This window comes from Cydia strobilella, chromosome 14 (assembly GCF_947568885.1).
Source record: "Cydia strobilella chromosome 14, ilCydStro3.1, whole genome shotgun sequence".
Lineage (NCBI taxonomy): Eukaryota > Metazoa > Arthropoda > Insecta > Lepidoptera > Tortricidae > Cydia > Cydia strobilella.
This window is the reverse complement of record NC_086054.1, coordinates 16,753,825-16,779,360: the sequence shown is the minus strand read 5'-3', so window position 1 is coordinate 16,779,360 and position 25,536 is coordinate 16,753,825. Positions and strand designations below refer to the sequence as shown.

General features: G+C 43.9%; 2 protein-coding genes across 3 annotated transcripts in view; one reads left to right on the top strand and one right to left on the bottom strand.

Moving 5' to 3' along the window:
- LOC134747326 (uncharacterized) overlaps nt 1-18,881 on the top strand; it is a 40,315-nt gene extending 21,434 nt beyond the window's left edge. Inside the window, exons 6-8 of the mRNA XM_063681962.1 lie at nt 1,489-1,626; nt 3,277-3,454; nt 15,057-18,881. Of these exons, the coding sequence (XP_063538032.1) occupies nt 1,489-1,626; nt 3,277-3,454; nt 15,057-15,197 (457 nt within the window). The 3' untranslated portion in view covers nt 15,198-18,881. The remainder of the gene's footprint in view (nt 1-1,488; nt 1,627-3,276; nt 3,455-15,056) is intronic.
- Nucleotides 1-25,536, bottom strand: part of LOC134747320 (RNA-binding protein 28) — a 384,741-nt gene that overhangs the window by 349,671 nt on the left and 9,534 nt on the right. Inside the window, exons 7-11 of one of the 2 annotated variants that reach the window (XM_063681955.1) lie at nt 25,181-25,340; nt 24,597-24,702; nt 22,639-22,803; nt 21,504-21,603; nt 19,759-20,317 (exon numbers count right to left, since the gene is read on the bottom strand). In XM_063681955.1, coding sequence (XP_063538025.1) covers nt 19,778-20,317; nt 21,504-21,603; nt 22,639-22,803; nt 24,597-24,702; nt 25,181-25,340 — 1,071 coding nt within the window. In that variant the 3' untranslated portion in view covers nt 19,759-19,777. Of the gene's footprint in view, nt 1-19,752; nt 20,318-21,503; nt 21,604-22,638; nt 22,804-24,596; nt 24,703-25,180; nt 25,341-25,536 lie in introns of those variants that run through there. The other variant, XM_063681954.1, reaches the window with a different exon arrangement.

Genomic DNA, 25,536 nt, shown 5'->3' with positions numbered 1-25,536 from the left:
TCTGTTTAGCCTTAAGGTTGACTGGTAGAGAATGCCTTATGGCATTAAGTCCGCCTTTTGTACTGTAAGGTTTTTCTTTTGTGCAATAAATAAACATATTGGCTGCTCGGATATATCTAATAATAGCGACTGCACGTGAAAAGTTGAATAGCCTCAAGTTTAAAGGTTCATGAACCTTGTTAATATGTGACGTTTTCAACCAAAAGGTACCACATTGTCGCTTGTCGATAAGGTTGATTTCGAATTCAAGCTATATGGAAATAGCGCCTTATTGACAACCGACTATAAGTACCCTTTTGGTTGAAAATGGCACATATCAAGGCCATTAGCGAATTATAAATAGCATCGTGTCATATGATGTTGTTAAATTTAGGCCCAAGGTCCCAACTACAAACAATAATGCGGCCAATAAGGAAGTGCATTGTGGTACTTGTTTTGTAAACAACTGTGTTTACATTGATAACAATTTAACGACTATTGTTTACCGTTCTATTTTATTTTATTTTTTATTTTATTTATTTTTTATTTATTTATTTATATAAGAGATGTTCAAAATCCTAATCACTACATAGTATAAAACAAAGTCGCTTCCTGCTGTCTGGATGGATGTCTGTCCCTATGTATGCTTAGATCTTTAAAACTACGCAACGGATTTTGATGCGGCTTTTTTTAATAGATAGTGGTTCAAGAGGAATACTTCAGCATAAGCCGGGGCGAGTCGCTAGTAATGTTTAAAGCAAAGACTTATTGTATTAGATGTGTAAACTCTAAGACAACTTCGTGCATCGAAAACATGGCTCTGTATTGCTCCATACATTACACTGTAACTCTGGACATATAAGTTACTACAAAATATATGAATGAATGATGGAATATTTTTATTTCGTGTAACACAGGAAATATATTTTTATTGAGAACTTACAGACTGGGGGGTTAGTAAGTACAGCGAACTTGAATTAAAACAAAACAACAGCAACACTGACTGGGGGAATGCAATCCCTCACAGTGCGACAAGTAGGGACAGTCAACCCTGTCCGCTATCATATGGCACGGTACAGCGCCATCTACTTCAGGTGTCGGCTCAAAATTGTTTATCTAGTTTGTCAAAGGACTGTCTCATTTCAAACATAGACAGAGAGAATCATACTTTATCTTTATCTTACACTAAGTGCCAGTTGCACCATCCGCACTTGATAGACTGATCAACGTCACCCGGCGCGCCGCGGCGGTTTACTATGAAAGTTTTCATACAATAAAATTTAGCGAACTCTTTAACGATGACTAACAGTTGGTGCAACCGACCCTAATACTAGCACCCGAAGCGCGCGGTGACGTGCGTGCGTGAGCGCGTGTGGCAAGTTGGCAACCAACTGGCTAGCTTGAGTCCCGCCGGCGGGAAGCGAGTCGTAGGTATAAATCCGAGCTCGCGCGGAGAGTTCCATAGGCCTGGTATAGCTCATGATTTTGTATTGTTTTGTTTGTTTCTAGTTACCAACCCGTCCTGGACCGCGTGTCGTGCCAAGTGTGGGACTCGGCGGCTGATATCAGTGAGATCCCCATCGGGGTGCCAAAGGCCGTGTTCCCCAAGAACCAAATCATGCAGACGACGCTCAGGACTTATATGGAGTAAGTACCCTTTGAAGGACTGAATATACTAGCCTCTAAGGCATTTTCTATGAAAAGGGACCTTCTTATCGATGGCGCTTACGCCGCACAGCGTCGCGAGGCATTGTATTTATATCGGAGCATCGTTTGTAACGGCGTAAGCGCCAAGGTCCCTTTTTATAGAAAATACCACAAATGAATTTTATATTAAGGGGCTGTCAACACCCAATGTCCTTGAAATTGATGTTAATTAAGCAGGTTTTCAGGAAAAACTATTTGTTTCAGTAAAGCAAATAAAAAATATGTTAATATTCATTATATTTCAAAGACCGTGGCCAGACTCGATACGTGATTGAACGAAATCGGCTTAATAAAAAATAATTGCAAAGATTGGTCTTAAAATCACCATGAAACGATTCTATGTCTTTATTTTTAGGGTTCCGTACCTCAAGAGGAAAAACCGGAACCCTTATAGGATCACTCGTGCGTCTGTCTGTCCGTCTGTCACAGCCTATTTTCTCCGAAACCACTGGATCAATTAAGTTGAAATTTGGTATACATATGTAAGTTTGTGACCCAAAGACGGACATGTAACGTAAATAAATTAATTTTAAACATAGGGGTCACTTTTGGGGGGTAAATGAGAAATTTATAAAAAAAATAAAGTTTTTCAAACTATATCGTGTTACATATCAAATGAAAGAGCTCATTGTGAGAATTTCAAATAAATATTTTTTATAATTTTAGGATAAAAAGTTTAGAAGTTATTCAAGAAAATAGGCAAAAAATGACCATTCCCCCCTTTACCTCCGAAACTAGTGGGTATACAATTTTGAATTTTTTTTTATAAAATATATCTTTTCCTATAGAACACAGGAAAACCTATTAGAAATGTGCAGTTAAGCGTGAGTCGGACTTAATCACTTAGTTTTAGATCCGACCCCTACGGGTTTTTTGAAGACATTTCACGTTTCACATAAAAAATACATTATTTAAATTGTGTACCCCTTGGAACGCGAGTCCGACTCGCACTTGGCCGGTTATTTATCTCAAGATTGTCACAACACGTAGCGCGAGCTGATAATGATCTTAGTTTGAAATTATCCGTTTTATATTGACCTAGGAATGACTTTGCGATCGAAACAAACAAAATGAAATGTACGAATACATGAGTACAACGTGGCTGGGCCGCTATTTAAGAGGCAACAGGAGTGGTAATTTCTCCTTACAAACGTACTCGACTGTTTCCTCCGTTGGATTGCAGGTTGTAGAAGGATATTGAATTCAGTTACCTAAAACCAAGAAGTTAAATCACAATAACAGAAAATAAGTAGCGAGCCAACGAGTTATAATAACCGAAGAATAAGTTTGTAAGAAAATAAGTAGGTATAGCATAGCTATAGCGGACTGCGACTTGCCGGAGTGCGCCGCGGCGCAAATAGCGTGCGCGTCTGTGTGCGTGCGCCACACACACTAGCTACGCGGCGCCGCCCCGTCAGCGCGACGGCGATATCCACCTTCAAAACTCAAGATTGAGAACGGGCTCAGCTCCTGTTTCGTCTTAAGGTTTTCCCTAAAACGTTTGCACAAAAAAATCTTCCTTTCTGTATGCAAGACATTGCATGGGTCTACTTAACCCGTTGACTCAACCCCAGAACTTAAATTTTCCAGATACCACATGAAGGCCTTCCAAGAAGCCGCGACCCGCCACTACATCCGCTCGTCGCAGATGTTCCACACCAACCCGTGCCGCGCGCCCGCGCTGTTCCTGCTGTCCCGCTCCGACCCCGTGGGCGCCGAGCGGAGCAACCGCGCCGTGCATGACAGCTGGGTGGAGATGGGCATCAAGGTACGTCCGCTCTCGTAAACTGCTCCTGCTGTCCCGCTCCGACCCCGTGGGCGCCGAGCGGAGCAACCGCGCCGTGCATGACAGCTGGGTGGAGATGGGCATCAAGGTACGTCCGCTCTCGTAAACTGCTCCTGCTGTCCCGCTCCGACCCCGTGGGCGCCGAGCGGAGCAACCGCGCCGTGCATGACAGCTGGGTGGAGATGGGCATCAAGGTACGTCCGCTCTCGTAAACTGCTCCTGCTGTCCCGCTCCGACCCCGTGGGCGCCGAGCGGAGCAACCGCGCCGTGCATGACAGCTGGGTGGAGATGGGCATCAAGGTACGTCCGCTCTCGTAAACTGCTCCTGCTGTCCCGCTCCGACCCCGTGGGCGCCGAGCGGAGCAACCGCGCCGTGCATGACAGCTGGGTGGAGATGGGCATCAAGGTACGTCCGCTCTCGTAAACTGCTCCTGCTGTCCCGCTCCGACCCCGTGGGCGCCGAGCGGAGCAACCGCGCCGTGCATGACAGCTGGGTGGAGATGGGCATCAAGGTACGTCCGCTCTCGTAAACTGCTCCTGCTGTCCCGCTCCGACCCCGTGGGCGCCGAGCGGAGCAACCGCGCCGTGCATGACAGCTGGGTGGAGATGGGCATCAAGGTACGTCCGCTCTCGTAAACTGCTCCTGCTGTCCCGCTCCGACCCCGTGGGCGCCGAGCGGAGCAACCGCGCCGTGCATGACAGCTGGGTGGAGATGGGCATCAAGGTACGTCCGCTCTCGTAAACTGCTCCTGCTGTCCCGCTCCGACCCCGTGGGCGCCGAGCGGAGCAACCGCGCCGTGCATGACAGCTGGGTGGAGATGGGCATCAAGGTACGTCCGCTCTCGTAAACTGCTCCTGCTGTCCCGCTCCGACCCCGTGGGCGCCGAGCGGAGCAACCGCGCCGTGCATGACAGCTGGGTGGAGATGGGCATCAAGGTACGTCCGCTCTCGTAAACTGCTCCTGCTGTCCCGCTCCGACCCCGTGGGCGCCGAGCGGAGCAACCGCGCCGTGCATGACAGCTGGGTGGAGATGGGCATCAAGGTACGTCCGCTCTCGTAAACTGCTCCTGCTGTCCCGCTCCGACCCCGTGGGCGCCGAGCGGAGCAACCGCGCCGTGCATGACAGCTGGGTGGAGATGGGCATCAAGGTACGTCCGCTCTCGTAAACTGCTCCTGCTGTCCCGCTCCGACCCCGTGGGCGCCGAGCGGAGCAACCGCGCCGTGCATGACAGCTGGGTGGAGATGGGCATCAAGGTACGTCCGCTCTCGTAAACTGCTCCTGCTGTCCCGCTCCGACCCCGTGGGCGCCGAGCGGAGCAACCGCGCCGTGCATGACAGCTGGGTGGAGATGGGCATCAAGGTACGTCCGCTCTCGTAAACTGCTCCTGCTGTCCCGCTCCGACCCCGTGGGCGCCGAGCGGAGCAACCGCGCCGTGCATGACAGCTGGGTGGAGATGGGCATCAAGGTACGTCCGCTCTCGTAAACTGCTCCTGCTGTCCCGCTCCGACCCCGTGGGCGCCGAGCGGAGCAACCGCGCCGTGCATGACAGCTGGGTGGAGATGGGCATCAAGGTACGTCCGCTCTCGTAAACTGCTCCTGCTGTCCCGCTCCGACCCCGTGGGCGCCGAGCGGAGCAACCGCGCCGTGCATGACAGCTGGGTGGAGATGGGCATCAAGGTACGTCCGCTCTCGTAAACTGCTCCTGCTGTCCCGCTCCGACCCCGTGGGCGCCGAGCGGAGCAACCGCGCCGTGCATGACAGCTGGGTGGAGATGGGCATCAAGGTACGTCCGCTCTCGTAAACTGCTCCTGCTGTCCCGCTCCGACCCCGTGGGCGCCGAGCGGAGCAACCGCGCCGTGCATGACAGCTGGGTGGAGATGGGCATCAAGGTACGTCCGCTCTCGTAAACTGCTCCTGCTGTCCCGCTCCGACCCCGTGGGCGCCGAGCGGAGCAACCGCGCCGTGCATGACAGCTGGGTGGAGATGGGCATCAAGGTACGTCCGCTCTCGTAAACTGCTCCTGCTGTCCCGCTCCGACCCCGTGGGCGCCGAGCGGAGCAACCGCGCCGTGCATGACAGCTGGGTGGAGATGGGCATCAAGGTACGTCCGCTCTCGTAAACTGCTCCTGCTGTCCCGCTCCGACCCCGTGGGCGCCGAGCGGAGCAACCGCGCCGTGCATGACAGCTGGGTGGAGATGGGCATCAAGGTACGTCCGCTCTCGTAAACTGCTCCTGCTGTCCCGCTCCGACCCCGTGGGCGCCGAGCGGAGCAACCGCGCCGTGCATGACAGCTGGGTGGAGATGGGCATCAAGGTACGTCCGCTCTCGTAAACTGCTCCTGCTGTCCCGCTCCGACCCCGTGGGCGCCGAGCGGAGCAACCGCGCCGTGCATGACAGCTGGGTGGAGATGGGCATCAAGGTACGTCCGCTCTCGTAAACTGCTCCTGCTGTCCCGCTCCGACCCCGTGGGCGCCGAGCGGAGCAACCGCGCCGTGCATGACAGCTGGGTGGAGATGGGCATCAAGGTACGTCCGCTCTCGTAAACTGCTCCTGCTGTCCCGCTCCGACCCCGTGGGCGCCGAGCGGAGCAACCGCGCCGTGCATGACAGCTGGGTGGAGATGGGCATCAAGGTACGTCCGCTCTCGTAAACTGCTCCTGCTGTCCCGCTCCGACCCCGTGGGCGCCGAGCGGAGCAACCGCGCCGTGCATGACAGCTGGGTGGAGATGGGCATCAAGGTACGTCCGCTCTCGTAAACTGCTCCTGCTGTCCCGCTCCGACCCCGTGGGCGCCGAGCGGAGCAACCGCGCCGTGCATGACAGCTGGGTGGAGATGGGCATCAAGGTACGTCCGCTCTCGTAAACTGCTCCTGCTGTCCCGCTCCGACCCCGTGGGCGCCGAGCGGAGCAACCGCGCCGTGCATGACAGCTGGGTGGAGATGGGCATCAAGGTACGTCCGCTCTCGTAAACTGCTCCTGCTGTCCCGCTCCGACCCCGTGGGCGCCGAGCGGAGCAACCGCGCCGTGCATGACAGCTGGGTGGAGATGGGCATCAAGGTACGTCCGTGTTTTTTGCGGAATAGGGTTCAATATCGAATGCAGGTGAAGATTTGAAGCAAACGCGTCTGGTCTCTTTACATTATTTATTGTGACTAATGAGAAGCTAAACATCTAAGTAGGTATAGGTATACGGGGTCGTTCGGGGACGGAAATCGACTAAACATACCGCCCGCCAAAAACAACAGTTTTTAACTTAACTAAGCAAATACTTAACATAACCTAAAACTTACGTACAACATAGTTGCTTGAATTGATGCATCCAAAACACATAAGTACCACAAGCACTAATATCATCACCGTATGTTTTAAGTTCAACACTAATAAACAAACTAATGATTTTCGATGCATTTCACTTGCATAACAACAAATTACTAACTAAAATCCGAGCGACGCTGGCGGGAGCCAAAGCAAGATGATACTGATAATATTCGATTTCTACAAGTAAACAACTAACTGCCTGCGTCGAGTAGGTAATAATCGCGTGCCCGCGTAGGGTATCTTTTGTTAACATTTTAGTACCTAAAATTATTTCTAAATACAAAATCAATATTAGGTAAATAGGTCAACCATAATAACAAAACTTGTTACATAACATACACTTTAGTGGACTGTATACTTAACTAAAATTATTTTGTTTTAACTGACTACATAAAAGGGGAGGTTCTATGTTTTGTATTATGTAGGTATGTATTTTGTTCGTTTTTACGGATGACTTAAAGTGTAATAGGTAATATTTTTACAACTAGATAAGCTTTTAACAAACAAATCGTTCTATGCTAAAAACAAGTTGAATAATGTAGGTAGGTAAGTAAATAAGGAAAACTTAACATCTAAACAAATGACGAAAGGTTTACAAACCTATTCTACGTATGCATTTAATTACGTTTGTATGTAATAATAATAAAGTTGCAATGATGTGCTTAATGGGATCCGCTCGGTAACCCAATATCAATAATTAACCCAGAGGGGATCTGTGTACTCTTAACATCTACAAAATGTAATTAATGCATCTACCTATAAATACGTAAATAACATAAACTTAGCAGTATTTTTTTAATACTTAACATAAATTACATAGGCCAAAGTATTTAGCGCTTTGAATAAATAATATAACAATGATATTTTTAGCAAAATAGCTTGTGTCGCAAATCTTTGTGCTTATGTATTGAGTAGGTATTATAAATTACAACTACAGTCGGCCAGCATTATTAATATCTATAATTTATTAACGAACGAAATAAATTTAACCGCCCACCATAGCTTATTGTTTTTCACTACAGATGTAAACTTTCTATTAATCTGCAGTTTTAGGTAACAATATTAATTTAGACAACGGTCTTTTAGAATGTGATAGCCCTTGCACTGGACAGTTACAACACGTACTAAGTTGTCAGGCCCCGCGTGCAGTGCCGTGATCTTGCCTAGCAACCATTTGGCTGGTGTGGTGGTAAGTTCTGCTCCTTCATAATGACCACATCTCCTATACAGGGTGATTTTATCACATCGTACCTTCTGTTTGTGCTGGAGTGTGTTTAAGTAATCTGACTGCCATTTTTTCCAGAAGTCTTGCGTTTGTTTTCGTACGATAATCGGGTGTTTAGCGTCTTCTAGCAGATCCGCTTTACTCAACCGTCCGCCAACTCGCAGTAAATTGTGTTCATCTACATGCGGGGTAAGTATAATTAATGAACTTTTATTTCTAACCTTTCCTTTCCTTTTCAGGTCTTCAAATTCTTGGCTATATTGGCAGCAGATTTCAACTTCATCCAACTCATCAGCACTCAAGATATCATATTTTTTGTTTTTGTAATCTAGACATCTCTTACATTGAGCTATCACTCTTTTCATCTTGACTTTAGACGAGAATCTCTCCCAAATAGGTGTGACGTCTTGCTTTGAAATGTGAAATGATTTCTCCTTGCTTTCTAGATCTGTTGTTGGAATTGTGGTGGCCCTTAACATCTCATTGTTTGTCTCCTTTAACCATACGAGTCCACTCCACCAATGTTCATTGTTTGTAAGTTCACTTGCCTTAATACCTCTTGAGGCAAGATCAGCTGGGTTGTTTTCCGATGAAACGTGTATCCACCTATCATTATCTACATGCTGGATGATCTCCGAAGATAGCTTATCATCCCGACTACAGTGCCAAAGCCATAATTTTTGGATCATGATTTTGGCTTTAATTACAACAGGTGAGAGCCATCCAAAAGGATCAAATAGGCTAGCAACATCAGATAAAATAACTCTCTCTGTTACAGGTATCCTACTTGCTGGTAAGTTTAAGTGACAAGTATCATCCTTTCTATCCCAGGTAAGTCCCATTATTTTTATTATTTTATCTAATTTAATCTCTTTCTTGTCTTTTACAGGTTCCGGAGTCTTCGTGCCATCAACCAAGCCCTCCAGAAGTTCTTCAGTGTTACTAGACCACTTTTGCATCTCGAAACCACCTGCCTTTACTAATGCATGGATTTCTTTACAGGTTGCTTTTATTTCGTCGAGATCTTCATGACCATGAAGGTCATCCATGTAAAAGGAGTTTCTTACTACCGCCGCTCCCCGAGGGTAGTTGTCTTGTTCATCATCAGCCAAACGTTGAAGCGTACGTACAGCTAGATGAGGTGCAGCTGCTGTCCCAAATGTCACCGTAAGTAGCTTATAACTATCTATCTTCTCAGATGTATTATTCCGCCATACTATGCGTTGTAAATCTGTGTGTTTGTCATCCATTCTTACTTGACGATACATCTTTATAATATCGCCAACAACACAGATTTTGTGCGTTCTCCTTCTAAATACCAGACAACGTAGATCTGGCTGAATTGTGGGTCCTACCATCATGCTGCTGTTTAAGGAACATCCGTGGGGGCCCTTTGCTGACGCGTCAAAACCTACGTACAGCTTTGATGTTTCTTTATCTTCTCTTATTACAGCACAATGCGCAAGATTTACTTCATTACCTTCATCTTCTGTGTCGACCTTCTTCATATGGCCAACCTGTAAGTAGTCGTGTACAACTCTGGTGTATTCTGCTTTCAGGGGTTCGTTTCGGGCGAGCTTCCTTTCCAGCTGCTCTAATCTGCTTACTGCCTGATGCTTTGTATTTCCACACGACCTTACAGTGTCTTCAAATTTTGTCTTTAAAGGAAGCTGTACTACGTACCTCCCTGTCTCGTCCCTCGTTGTTGTGTGTTGATATATTTCCTCGCACTTTTCTTCCTCTTTCGTCCACATGCTGTGCTTCGTGTATAGTTCAGACTCTACCTCCCAAAACCTTTTCAGGAGATTATTATCTTCTTCAATTTGTCTTGTAACATGTAGACTTGTAATGTGCTGTGAAACAGTAAATGATGCATTAGTGTCCTTATTACCCCCTGACAAAATCCAGCCCAGGTGTGTTTTTTGAGCAAGAAAATTTCCTGGTCCTTTCATTAAACCTGCTTCCAGGATTTCGCTGTAAACTCTCGCACCGAGAAGAATGTCAATCCTCCTTGGTGAGCCATAGGTGGGATCAGCTAAATCTAATTCGTTAATTTGTGGCCAATTAAGACTTCTTATTTCCCTAGATGGTAGCTGACGGGTTATAGACCTCAATACATAAGCATCTACATTAATAAAATAGGAAATATCGTACCTTGATTGAATGCGTAACGTTACCCTATGTTTGATTGTCGTCTCACACTCCTCAACACCAGATATCACTCCGCTGATTTTAGTTTTCTTCAAACCCAGCAACTCGACCGCCCTTGCAGTCGCGAAGGATTCCTCTGATCCCTGGTCAACGAGAGCCCGAAGCACATGTGACTGCCCCGACTCCGCTGTGACATGCACCAGTGCTGTTGTCAACAAGGTGCCTTGACCAGGTTGTAGAACTTGTGATAAGCTCGACGTGTGTGCCACGACGACGGTTTGTTTCTTTTCTTCATTGTTGTTATTTGTTTCTCCAGACGTATGCGCTTCTCCACTTGCTTGTTTCTCTCGGTGCAATAACGAATGATGCTTTCTTTTGCAAATCTGGCAAGTTGTCTTTTGTTTACACTTAAATACATTGTGGTTCGGTATTAGGCAATTAAAACAGAGATTATTTTTCTGCACAAAACTATATCTGTCTTCTATCGATTGCTTGGAAAACTGTTTACATTGATAAATATAATGATCTTCATTGCAGAATGTGCACTTCACTTCGCTCGTTGCAGTAACATGAAACATCTTTGTTTTCACAGGTTTGTATACTTTACTTGCAGGCTCAACCATCTCCAGGGTACGGAATCTATTTTCCAGGAACAACTTCAATTTATCAAAACTAGGTAAGTCGTCCGTCTCATCTCTGCTTATTAACTCTTCCCATTCCTTATGAGTGCTCGAATCTAATTTTGATACTATGGAATAGTTAATAATTGCGTCCCAATTATTCGTAGGTAAGCCTAGATGTTTCAGTGCACTCATACATTCCACCGAAGTATCCAACAGTTGTCTTAAAGCTGTAGCCGATTCGTGTGTTAACGTTTTTTGTGTAAAGAATTTCTTAAAAACACAGTTTGCTATGTATCTCTTATTGGCATAACGTTTCTTGAGTACTAACCAAGCTTCTTTATAATTTTCAGCGGTTATTGAAAATTGTCGTAATAATGCCTCCGCTTCTCCAGCTAAACTGCTCTTTAGGTAATGTAGTTTTTGAACATCTTGCAAAGATTCATTGTTGTGCACTAATGCCATAAATAAGTCATGGAAAGACTGCCATTCAGTGTAATTGCCATTAAAAGAAGGAAGTGAAATTCGTGGCAATTTTACTTCACTACTATTCGATGCACTAGGTGTAAGTGTTTGTTTAGACTCACTTTTTGTCGGAACCATACATTCTAACTTAGACATCATTTCGCCTTTGTATGTATAATACGCTTCTTCAAATGCCTCAAACGTGTTGTCGGCGAAATAATTTGTATCTTGACGCTGTTCCATAGTAACCGACAAAATTAACATTTCATGTATGTTTTGAAACTCTTTCCAGTATTTTTCCAGTGTATCCATTCTTCCCTTCACATAACCAGCCGTTAATCTCTCCTTAGGATATTTCTTGTAGTTAGCGTACGCCCTTTTCACCTTTTCTAGCGTATCGGCTTGAATAACTATATGTTTTTCAATTATCTCCATTGTAGTATAAGTCTATCACAATTAATAATTAACAGTCTATCACATATAGTCCAAACACAGCAATAAAAGTACGTAACCACTATAGGAAAGTTCCACTCCTTTGTTAACTTTTTATGTGTAGGGTAAGCGAGCGCGCCGCACGAAATTGTCCAACAAATTTACCGAAATCACGTCGACTCACTATTGTAATACACGGCACAGTACTGTCTTATTTGTAGTTAATCAACACAAAACGTTATATCCACGATACACCTTGTCCTTTGTCCGATTATCACACGTAATTATTTAGCAAAATTATTTTTGTAAAGACACCGAATTATCTGAATCCTTAAAGTTCTTTTGGCTTAATTCACTTATGTTACATATTTGTCCAACTAATTAACCACATTTTGATATGTATTTAACGTTATTTCACCGAAAAAACACCAATTTTCTATTGAACGTGTCACTGTTTAAGCATCCGGGTTCGTATGGACCATGTTTTTTGCGGAATAGGGTTCAATATCGAATGCAGGTGAAGATTTGAAGCAAACGCGTCTGGTCTCTTTACATTATTTATTGTGACTAATGAGAAGCTAAACATCTAAGTAGGTATAGGTATACGGGGTCGTTCGGGGACGGAAATCGACTAAACAGTCCGCTCTCGTAAACTGCTCCTGCTGTCCCGCTCCGACCCCGTGGGCGCCGAGCGGAGCAACCGCGCCGTGCATGACAGCTGGGTGGAGATGGGCATCAAGGTACGTCCGCTCTCGTAAACTGCTCCTGCTGTCCCGCTCCGACCCCGTGGGCGCCGAGCGGAGCAACCGCGCCGTGCATGACAGCTGGGTGGAGATGGGCATCAAGGTACGTCCGCTCTCGTAAACTGCTCCTGCTGTCCCGCTCCGACCCCGTGGGCGCCGAGCGGAGCAACCGCGCCGTGCATGACAGCTGGGTGGAGATGGGCATCAAGGTACGTCCGCTCTCGTAAACTGCTCCTGCTGTCCCGCTCCGACCCCGTGGGCGCCGAGCGGAGCAACCGCGCCGTGCATGACAGCTGGGTGGAGATGGGCATCAAGGTACGTCCGCTCTCGTAAACTGCTCCTGCTGTCCCGCTCCGACCCCGTGGGCGCCGAGCGGAGCAACCGCGCCGTGCATGACAGCTGGGTGGAGATGGGCATCAAGGTACGTCCGCTCTCGTAAACTGCTCCTGCTGTCCCGCTCCGACCCCGTGGGCGCCGAGCGGAGCAACCGCGCCGTGCATGACAGCTGGGTGGAGATGGGCATCAAGGTACGTCCGCTCTCGTAAACTGCTCCTGCTGTCCCGCTCCGACCCCGTGGGCGCCGAGCGGAGCAACCGCGCCGTGCATGACAGCTGGGTGGAGATGGGCATCAAGGTACGTCCGCTCTCGTAAACTGCTCCTGCTGTCCCGCTCCGACCCCGTGGGCGCCGAGCGGAGCAACCGCGCCGTGCATGACAGCTGGGTGGAGATGGGCATCAAGGTACGTCCGCTCTCGTAAACTGCTCCTGCTGTCCCGCTCCGACCCCGTGGGCGCCGAGCGGAGCAACCGCGCCGTGCATGACAGCTGGGTGGAGATGGGCATCAAGGTACGTCCGCTCTCGTAAACTGCTCCTGCTGTCCCGCTCCGACCCCGTGGGCGCCGAGCGGAGCAACCGCGCCGTGCATGACAGCTGGGTGGAGATGGGCATCAAGGTACGTCCGCTCTCGTAAACTGCTCCTGCTGTCCCGCTCCGACCCCGTGGGCGCCGAGCGGAGCAACCGCGCCGTGCATGACAGCTGGGTGGAGATGGGCATCAAGGTACGTCCGCTCTCGTAAACTGCTCCTGCTGTCCCGCTCCGACCCCGTGGGCGCCGAGCGGAGCAACCGCGCCGTGCATGACAGCTGGGTGGAGATGGGCATCAAGGTACGTCCGCTCTCGTAAACTGCTCCTGCTGTCCCGCTCCGACCCCGTGGGCGCCGAGCGGAGCAACCGCGCCGTGCATGACAGCTGGGTGGAGATGGGCATCAAGGTACGTCCGCTCTCGTAAACTGCTCCTGCTGTCCCGCTCCGACCCCGTGGGCGCCGAGCGGAGCAACCGCGCCGTGCATGACAGCTGGGTGGAGATGGGCATCAAGGTACGTCCGCTCTCGTAAACTGCTCCTGCTGTCCCGCTCCGACCCCGTGGGCGCCGAGCGGAGCAACCGCGCCGTGCATGACAGCTGGGTGGAGATGGGCATCAAGGTACGTCCGCTCTCGTAAACTGCTCCTGCTGTCCCGCTCCGACCCCGTGGGCGCCGAGCGGAGCAACCGCGCCGTGCATGACAGCTGGGTGGAGATGGGCATCAAGGTACGTCCGCTCTCGTAAACTGCTCCTGCTGTCCCGCTCCGACCCCGTGGGCGCCGAGCGGAGCAACCGCGCCGTGCATGACAGCTGGGTGGAGATGGGCATCAAGGTACGTCCGCTCTCGTAAACTGCTCCTGCTGTCCCGCTCCGACCCCGTGGGCGCCGAGCGGAGCAACCGCGCCGTGCATGACAGCTGGGTGGAGATGGGCATCAAGGTACGTCCGCTCTCGTAAACTGCTCCTGCTGTCCCGCTCCGACCCCGTGGGCGCCGAGCGGAGCAACCGCGCCGTGCATGACAGCTGGGTGGAGATGGGCATCAAGGTACGTCCGCTCTCGTAAACTGCTCCTGCTGTCCCGCTCCGACCCCGTGGGCGCCGAGCGGAGCAACCGCGCCGTGCATGACAGCTGGGTGGAGATGGGCATCAAGGTACGTCCGCTCTCGTAAACTGCTCCTGCTGTCCCGCTCCGACCCCGTGGGCGCCGAGCGGAGCAACCGCGCCGTGCATGACAGCTGGGTGGAGATGGGCATCAAGGTACGTCCGCTCTCGTAAACTGTTCCTGCTGTCCGAACGACATGGTACTCGTTTTGAAGGTTTTCGGGAGTGCAGGTTAATTTGGAGATGGGCTCCAAGATACGTGCACCCATATCGTAAAACGAAAGATGGTAGTCGTTTTTAAGGTTTTCGGGGAAGTAGATTTCGAAAATGATAGACAATCTACAATCCAAGATGGCCGTCCCGTAGGTACATTTTGTTTAAAAGTCCCCATGGTAGTCGGTTTCTAGGTTTTCAAAACCCCTTGCGTAATTAATGAACGCCCTCTTGTGTTTGGGTTTGTCAGAATTTACCCAGCTCCCTTGTATTCATGTCACTGTAAATATTGTATTGAATTGTGAAAGAGCCTGAGGTTTACTTACAGGTTTTTTTTTTAAATTTTGATTTGTGTTTATCAATATTAGTTGAACATTAAAAGAAAAGTACAGTCAGCGATAACAGCTTCTATCAAAAATGGAAATTATGACAAGAAACTTATTTTTTTTTTTTTCAGTGCACCTGGAAGTGCTGGGACAAGTCCCCGCACGTGCAGCACTACACCTACCACCCGAAGGAGTACTTGGCCTCTTTGTACGAGCACCTCGACAAGTACGGGCTCGTCTCGCAGCCCGAGAAGATGCGCATGCGGTTATAACTCGAGGAAAAGTGAACCTTATGTCCAGGAAATAACATCTAAGCTAAAAACGTGATTCAGGATGACATGAATAGTCGACGTCGAAGATAGTTAGTCAGGGGACAACCGAAACTTACTAAATTAATTTTTAACAAGCAGAAACGTCTGCGATCGATGCTATTAAGCTTAGAATAAATTCTATGCGAAACTTACTAATAAGGTATTTTCCACATGTTGAATTTTATAACTAAAACTAGTTAAATAGATAGAAAATGAGCAATTTATCACAATAAATTGGAAATTTAAAGATGTTTAATAAATAAATACATCAAAATTTAAAAAATATTTTTTTTTAACTACCAAATAGAAAAAAAATGGTACTATTCGATTCCTTACATTTTATTTAAAAAAAATTGTAGGGCACCAATATACATAAACGCAATATTTGACTGACAATATCGCAATTTCCTTGTTTTCCACGGCTTCTAACTCTTCTGGTGACGTCACGATTTAATGTTTCTGTATGAAGCGTTTCGTCAGTAGTGGCGATGCCAGACTTTGACCATCATTTGTGACTTTTGTATTGCTTTAATGGGTCCCATACAGACATTTGATCCTCAAAACAAACCCGATCGACTGATACTATTAATAAAAAATGCATTGCAAAAAAAAAAGTTTAACTAAAATCAACCAACTTGTTTTATTACTTGAACGATTCACTATGTTTTAAATATATTAATAACGGGTCACTCACGTATTTTAAGTCGAAAAACGCTCGACATGTTTCACTCCGTACCGAGGAGTCTCATCAGGAGCTTGCGTTGACGGTGACGGTCACTATGGCTCAGAACTTGTAGTAATTATGAATTTTGGTTGTAGCCTGACGATTATGCACTACAAATTTTCAATAAGACTACAATTCTTGTAGAAAGTTCACAAAGGACGTTACTAATATGATGTTTTTACGATATATCATATTTCCTGGACATAATGTGCACTTTAGCTGCAGATAATATTAATTATCTACATTGAAACACCTATGTAGAACTGCAGTGTATTGTACAGTCGCCGTCAGTTATATCGGAGCGGCCGAGGTGCTCAAAAATATCTGAACACACACACTAATCCCTTGACAATAGAGGCGTGTTCAGATATCTATGAGCACCTTGGCCGCTCCGATATATCTGATGTAGACTGCTTAACAGATAAAGACTGGCCAGCGAGTCGTGTTACATAAAAGCCTGGAAAAAAGTTATACTATGAAATGTCAGCTTGTTTGATGGGAAAAATTGTTACTATAATTAGACAAAAGCTATATTTGTGCCATTTTCAATCAAAAGGGTACTTATTGTCGGTTGTCAATAAGGCGCTATTTCCATACAGCTTCAATTTGAAATCAACCTTATTGACAAGCGATAATGTGGTACCTTTTGGTTGAAAATGTCACATTTTACGACTTGCTGGTTAAATTCTTTTGATTTATGAGTCTGGACCCATCTTGTGAGTGTAAAGTCACAGTCCTAATGAAATAAGACAAAAAAATTGTCAATTAAATAAAAATACTTGGTTAGAGTTAGAGATGAGTTGAACATTTTTATTGGAATTATTTTTAATTTTTTCATGGCAATATAATAATGATCTCTAAATTAAATAAAAAAATGTATATTGGAAATCTGGACTGTGACGATAAATGTGACGTTTTCAACCAAAAGGTACCACATTGTCGCTTGTCGATAAGGTTGATTTCGAATTGAAGCTATATGGAAATAGCGCCTTATTGACAACCGACAATAAGTACCCTTTTGTTTGAAAATGGCACAAATAGTGTAGTTTATTAGTAGGAAAGCCTTTTTGTATTTTGGAGATTGACAATTTTATCTAGATTTTCTTACTATAAACGATTTTAGAAATATTTCTGATGGCTCAATTCTAAATTACCTATTTTGAAATTTTGTTCCTTACTCATTTTTTTTTTGTAAGTCGTTAAATACGATTTAGGCCTAATGTTTGCGTCAGTAAATGTTGTTTCTGACTAGGTACTGTAAATGCACCTTAAGGTTTCAAACGATTTAGTGCAATAAGTATGTTTGAATAAGTTTTCATTAATGTGTCCTATTTTTCTATCCTACGCCATCGTTTTTCTGATAATATAACCTTTCGGACGCCTTAACTTGTCACTATCTATCCCTAAAATAGGTAGTTAGGCTTATTAGGCGTACTTCTGCAGCGGTTTTGATAGCAGTCATAATTTCATAGAAGACTTACGTTTAAAATAACACTTGCACACTGTGCTATCAAAAACGCTGCAGAGTTAGCTTAGCTTGACGTGCCTATAAGGTACCATTTAGCGATAAAATGGTCAGTGAGTACAATGTAAAAGGTGTTTAAAAGGCTACTGTCAGAAAATTATGTTTACAGTACATATGGTGCTACTTTCTCGCACTAGTGCGTAAAAGAGCACTTTTCGTGCATATGTCGAAAGTTTAAAGGGCCATATGTACTGTAAAACGTTGTACGATACACGTGCGAATAGGTAATTCGCAACTCGTGCCGTTTTAAAACACTCCTTGCGATCGTGTTTTAATTTATCGCCACTCGTTTCGAATTTCCTCTTTTCCGCACTTGTATCGTAAATAACTATTATACCGTAGGCTCGTTCGATTTTGCGAATTTATTATTATGGTTGTATTAAAAGTGGTCCCCAAACATGAAAAAAGGAAGAAGAAAATTTTATAGAAAGTTGGGACAGCCGGGAATAAAGTAAAGGTCAGAAATTGAATGGAATAGATAGTGCCTTAGTGTAAGACTTGATTATATTAAACACTGCACGGTGTGTTACATGGCACAATACTCTTTCACTATAATAATAATTGCAATTTTTTTATTTTTTTTACTCCATGACGATATAACCATTTGTACTCAAAAGGGTAGGACTTAGAGTACTAAGACTCACAGTTTATTTTACTCCTTTTAGATCTTAAAATATAGACAAAATCACGTGATTCCGTCGACCAATGATTTAATTCCATAGATACAAAATGTTGAACTTCTTTGGTTGAACTACAGCCGCCAGTTTTGTGTGTACAATCTTTTAAGTCCTAGTATACTGAAACGCGGATCCACGTACGAGGAAACTTATTTGAAAAAAAAACCCGGCACGAGAGGTTAATATCCGAATGGAATTTAATGAAATTTATAGGCAAATATTTGGATTAGACCCATTAAAAAATATAAAACAAACTTCAAAAACTTGAATAAGGTTCACGGCACTCTACAATATACTCATTCTTTAAGTATACTTAATTTAGGGTTTTTCATGCGCTTTAAACATCAGGTTGGAGCCGTGTCATGAAATTTGTAAATCTCTTTTCAATATACATATAGAAAGTTTTTGAGAAACAACTGGCCCTTCGTCACAAAAATTACACTTGAAGTACAAGCGTGAAAAATTTAATAAAGTCGATATTATCTACTAACATTGGCTGGAGAAGTATAATTTTGTGATAATTTTTTCCTAGTTTTTGGGCTTGTGACTGGTTTTGGTTTTATTGGTTTTCCTATGGCTACTCCGAACTGTTGAAACATTTTATTTAGGAATGTTTTCTCATTATAAGATTTTATATTTACCTTTATATGATTAGTATGTAGACCGTATTGTATATGCTCCCTAGAAGTATTTGATAAATAAATATACTTAAAAATAAATTGTCATTTTCATATTTTTACCCTTTAGCATTTTAGCTATCGACTAGAGCGGTACTGTCATGGTAAATTTTGTAACCCCAGTAAATTCACTGCCATCTGTCGACACACTTTAAAACTAAAAATGAAGATTTATAAAAATACGATAAAATGTATTTAAATATGGATAAAAAAAAATATTTGCATTAATTATTTTTATGATTTTGACCCATGTTCTTTCACTGATATGCGTTAAAATTGTTAAATAACAAACGAAACCGTCAACGCCATCTATACGACAGTAGGCCAAAGCTAGTAGCGCCCTCTGAACGAGAATCAAATTTTCTTGATTTTCGAGGCACGTTTTTTCCTTAGACTGTATCCATGCTATCGTTAAGACGCGGTTTAAACAAACATTTGTATTCTCGATAAAATAAAATAAATCATGGCTCATTTTTTGGAGTAGATGGCGCCACTTAAACTTTATAAATCCAGGATTTTAAAAATAAAAGTCACTATATCTTATGAAAACGTTGAAGGTTACTGTTGCGAACGCAACGTTTTATTTACATAAAAATATTTGTGGTATTTTCTATAAAAAGGGACCTTAGTGTCGATGGCGCTTACGCCATTATTAACGATGCTCCGATATAAATACAATGCCGCGCGACGCTGTGCGGAGTAAGCGCCATCGACAATAAGGTCCCTTTTCACAGAAAATGCCCTATTTGACAACGTACGCCATAGCATAGATTAGTATATGTTATTACTGTCGCCATAGCACTTACAAGCGTTCTTGGCGCCACGGGCACGTCCTACGACGCCTCTAAGTGTTCTTGGCGTTCAAAGGGGATAGTGTCTCGGTTACCTTTTAAAGGTTAATAAAATAAACGTATAATACATAACATAATTTATTCAGCTCATCTAATATTATTAGCGTTCCTATTCGGGCGCCTCCTCTTCTTATTCGGGCTCTTATTAATCTTCTGTTTCGGCTGTTTAACCCTCTCTTTCGCCGCTTTTAACTTCCAAGACTTCCCTCCCTTCTTCTTCTCCATCTTGACCTGTTCTCTATGAATGTCTGCTTGAGTCCTTAGTTTATGGAAACTCCTCATTTTGTGCTGCGCGCCCTCTTTCGCTGTTAAACCTGAGTATTCTGTTTCTTCGTCTCGTGGTTTTCTAACGAACTTGCCTGGTTCATTTTGATTTTGTTTTCCCCGTTTGTTAAAACCATTTTGTTTAGGCTCATTTTGATTATCACTTTTGCCAGGTTTTTTCTCGAATCGTCCTTTCTTCATATAGCTCTCGTCTGGTTGTGAAGGGTGTTTCCGTTTCCTGTTTTTCTTTTTGTTTTGTTCCTCCTTGTTGGCTAAAGGATTGTTGGCGATGGATTTCTCGAGCCGCTTCTTTCTAGCGTTCAGGGCTGTTCGGTCTTCGATTGAGAATGATACTATTGGTCTCTGAAAATGTAAAACGTAAATATCATTACAAAATAAATACTAAACAATGGAGGTCTGTGTATGGTCGAGTTCAACATCTTTACATAGTAACGTTCCAAAAATATGTTCACGCGACCGTATATGGGATATTACTGCAATGTTCTGCCACCAGAGTGCAGCACTAGCCTTTTTAGTAAACCATAGAGTAACTTAGACATACCGTACCTTTAACAGGTTTTTGACAAGTTTTCAGAGATAATAAAATATGACACTGATGCATCAAGGCGGTTTGTTTACAGAGGACCTACAAGAGGAAACGCGAGTCCGAAATTTCAGAGTGACAGAGATGTTAGATAACGAAATTTCGATTATCTTGTTTAGCGATAGACCCTCAGATTGTATCAATTTCATATTTTGTTATCTGTGGAGTGCTGCACTGGCGGCAGAACATTGCAGTAATACCAAGAATGAATAATAGCACTACCGTACAGAAAGGAAACTTCCTACACAACAGAAGTTTTTCAGCGGTTGAGGGTCGAATCACGCTATCCCTTTCTAATATATGGCACTATCCCTTTCGGCTATTTAGGGTTATCAAAATTCAAGTCATTATCTTATCTGTGGTCGTGAACGCAAAGGGACGTCAAGTTGTGCCAACCCTAATAATTGCTCGGAGGAATGCTGAGCCGAAGGGAGCCGAGTTTGCCCGAACCGAGGAGTTTCGCACCCCTGGTATTTTGTTGTGTTATTGTTATCCAACGTGTGACAACAGATGTCGCTAGTAGTCTATATAGCTCGTTGCACGTACAGTACACTCAAAGATAGATATAACTCCGTAATAGATGGATACAGTCTAAGGAAAAAACGTGTCTCGAAAATGTCGAAAATGACGAAAATTTGATTCTCGATTAGATGTCGCTACTACCTTTGGCCTACTCTCGTATACAGGGCGTTGACGGTTTCGTTTGTTATTTAACAATTTTAACGCATATCAGTGAAAGAACATGGGTCAAAATCATAAAAATAATTAATGCAAATAAAAAAACCGTTTATCCATATTTAAATACATTTTATCGTATTTTTATAAATCTTCATTTTTAGTTTTAAAGTGTGTCGATAGATGGCAGTGAATTTACTGTGGTTACAAAATCTACTATGACAGTACCGCTCTATCATTATTATATCCTCTTTGGTACAGTATACATACGTTATTGTTGTCGAATATGTCGGGGTTGTTGTTGAGTGTCCGCAGGCAGGCGAGCGCGTCCTCGTGCCGCGTGAACATCACGAACCCGTAGCCCTTCGACCTGAGGGGACACAATATATTTTCAGAAAAATGGTACCATTTACTTTTTTTTCGAAAAACCATCAGCTTTTGGGTTATTTTGACTCAGAATCACGAGTACTATGGGACAGAGAAAAAGTGTCCCCAGTTTTTCATACAAATATAGTGTTTACATATCAAATGAAAGACCTTATTTTAAAAATACCAAATATATTTTTTTTTGTAATTTTATAATAAATTGTTTATAATTTATTTAAAAAAATACACAAAAATGACCACCCACCCCCCCCCCCCTTATCTCCGAAACTACTAAGTCTAAACTTTTGAAAAAAATATACAAAAATAGTTCTTTAGCTATAGATGAGACAGGAAAACCTATTAGAAATGTGCAGTCAAGCGTGAGTCGGACTTAATTACATAGTTTTTGATCCGACCCCTACGGACTACTTTTAAAGACATTTCACTCACGTTTCACATAAAAAAAAATACATTGTTAAAAATAGTGTAATGTACCAAAGTCTTGAAACGCGAGTCCGACTCGCACTTGGCCGGTTTTTATAAGGTATTATTTAGTTTTAGGTGCCAAACTGTATGACTTTATTTTGTTAGGTACTTAGTTAATTTTTATCATAAGACAAATTACTTTGTGTTTGTAACTAAATTCTGATACTCGAATTGTAACTGGTTCACCGCGATACGACCGTGCCTAGTACGGAACCCCTCTGGTAAATAGGGTATTTGACTGTATTCAAAATAAAATTATTTTACACCATGCATGAAATAAAGAACCAGAAGATTAATAGAGAAACGTAGAGCAGTTATTTTTAGACACAATTTCTATTTTAAAACTAATATAAAACTATAAAGAGTAGGTAATTTGATTGTGACGTCACATGCTAGTGTTTCATATAAATTCCATAGTAGCAAAATCGTTTTGACAGTTAGAAAAGAAACTGAATTGACTAGTAGTGAAGTACCCTATTGTGGATTTTGTAATTCTATAGAATAAAGATTTTACTAATGGAATAGAAGTAAAACCAAACCAATATAAACTCACGGATGCTTCCCGTCGGTGCCCACTAGCGCCCTGAGGTCGCGCATGACGCGGCACTCCGTGACGACGGCGTGGCGTCCTGCCGCGGACGCACATATACGTCGGAGACGATTGTCGTCCGTGTTGACGGGGAGGTTGGATACCACTAGACGGTAGCGGGATACGAATCTGGAATATTTCAGGTTACACTTAATGTGATATTACACTTATTGGCGAAACGGCTGGTGGATGGGACCGGGAATAAGAGAGCTGGCAGCTTCCTCGCCCAACGCTTGAGCATAGCGATCCAGTGAGGAAATGTTGCCAGCATCCTCGGCACCATGCCACTGGGGCCCATTTTAGATTTAGATTTTTAGTTTCATGGTAGTTTTAGTTTTGTTAATTGTAGTTTAATTTTGACTGTAAAAGCTTTATTTATTGTTAATTAACATTTAACATTATATGTGATGTTAGCAAAGAGAATATATAGGATATAGGGTTACTGTCATAGTAAATTTTGTAGCCGCAGTAAATTTACTGCCATCTATCGACACACGATTAAAACTACAAATGAAAATGTATAAAAATACAAAAAAAATATATATATATATAATATACATGATTTTTTATTCATATTTATTATTTTTATATGATTTTGACCCATGTTCTTTCACTTGTATGTGTTAAAATTGTTAAATAACAAACGAAACCGTCAACGCCATCTAGCCGAGAATAGACCAAAGGTTGGTATTGGTGGTAGCGCCATTTATGCCAGAATAATTTTTTTTCCGAGGCACATTTTTTCCTTAGACTGTATTCATCTTATACGGAGTTACATTTTAGGGTCTTTGATGTTAGTTAATAATTACTGCCCAAATTTCATAGTTCTAGGTTAACGGGAAGAACCCTATCAATTTTGATTCCCTTGAGAGTGTCGAAATATAAGTTTCTTGCGCATAAACGGCCGTATCTTTTTTTCACGTTAACTTTGAAGTTTGATTTTCTCACTGCTTCAAGGGATCGAAGATTTGAGTATATGGTTTAAATTTATTCAACTCGATACCTCAACGCGTTCCCGAGATAAAGGGTATTGACAGACAGACGGACGGATAACAAAGTGATCCTATAAGGATTCCGTTTTTTCCTTTTGAGGTACGGACCCTTTCACTTTGCGCGTGAAGTGACAACTTTTTTCAACAGATGGCGCTAGTAGTTGCAATATTTGTGACGCCGGGACACTAAGCGTCATGTGCACCATTCCACTAACCTAGAGTTAACCAATTAAACCATCAACCAGGTGTAAAATTGTACTGGTAACCATGGTCCGTCCAGGTTTAATCGGTTAACCCCGGGTTAGTGGAAGGTGCAGGTGGGCCTAAGTAAATGTAAGTATTTGTGCCATTTTCAACCAAAAGGGTACTTATTGTCGCTTGTCAGTAAGGCGCTATTTCCATATAGCTTCAATTAGAAATCAACCTTATCGACAAGCGATAATGTGGTACCTTTTGGTTGAAAATGTCACGTTTAAGGTTAACGAAACATAAAGTGAACCGATCTCTCGAACAAGTTTGAACAAGAAAGTGATAACCCTAGCGTACAAGTTAATAATCAAGATCAAGTGCGGGTAGTTCGCAAAACCCGCGCGGCAAGATGTTGATACAATTCCTCGCCAGTCTGCCTGTGACCACGAACGTAACGCCACGTTCGAAACGTCAGGCCATAAAGAAACGTAAGTTTTTTACGCGATTAAGTCCCGTGTAGGTTGAAATTATGAATGAAAATCGTCTATAAATCGTATATACAGATGTCAATCACAATGAAAAAATCAACGATGATCAACTCTGGTCAACGTGGGACTCGAACCCACATCCTTGGATTGGTGTGGTATGTCCCACAATAAAAAAGGAAAAAATTAACATTTAAGTGAAAATCGTGTTTAAATCAATATAAGATCGGCTCACTCTATATTTGGTCAACTGTACCTGTTCAGGTTCTTGAGCATCTGTGTTTTGCTGCGCTCGAGCGCGAGTCGCTTGGACATGTCGGACGCGGACACGCCCACCGCCGCCCGAGTGCCCGCCACGATCACTGGAAAAACAGACAAAAGATAAGATAAAGATAAAAGATATTTATTCATGACGATCATACCACATGTACGAACAACATCATCTTCCTCGCGTTGTCCCGGCATTTTGCCACGGCTCATGGGAGCCTGGGGGACCCCAACTGATCCCAAGAATTGGCGTAGGCACTAGTTTTTACGAAAGCGACTGCCATCTGACCTTCCAACCCGGAGGGTAAACTAGGCCTGATTGGGATTAGTCCGGTTTCCTCACGATGTTTTCCTTCACCGAAAAGCGACTGGTAAATATTAAATGATATATGACATTTCAGCTAGGTTGCACTAGTCACGGTCACGGAAGACTGACGTCCCAGCAAAATGTCAATTGAGATAGTGGTAAACAACACTAAACTACTCGATATTAGTTTATATAAATGTTCGGGGATTAAAAGAAGTTTTAAATTAATACATTCGCACAATAGATAGAAATCTAAATAAGTTTACCTCCTTCTTTAACTAAGTAAAGGTTACGGTTATCCTTGGGCTGTTTGGAGGCTTTCTGTAAACTCTCGCGCCGGAGCGCCGGGCGGGGCTGCAGCGCCTGCCCCTCCAGCCGGAGCCCGGCGCCCGAGAGAGCGAGAAACGTCTTGGCGTCCTCTTCTTTCTACAACAATAATGGACAATGTTATATAATAAGATAGAGCGGTACTGTCATAGTAAATTTTGTAACCACTTTAAATTCACTGCCATCTATCGACACACTTTAAAACTAAAAATGAAGATTTATAGAAATACGATAAAATGTATTTAAATATGGATAAATACTTTTTTTATTTGCATTGATTATTTTTATATGATTT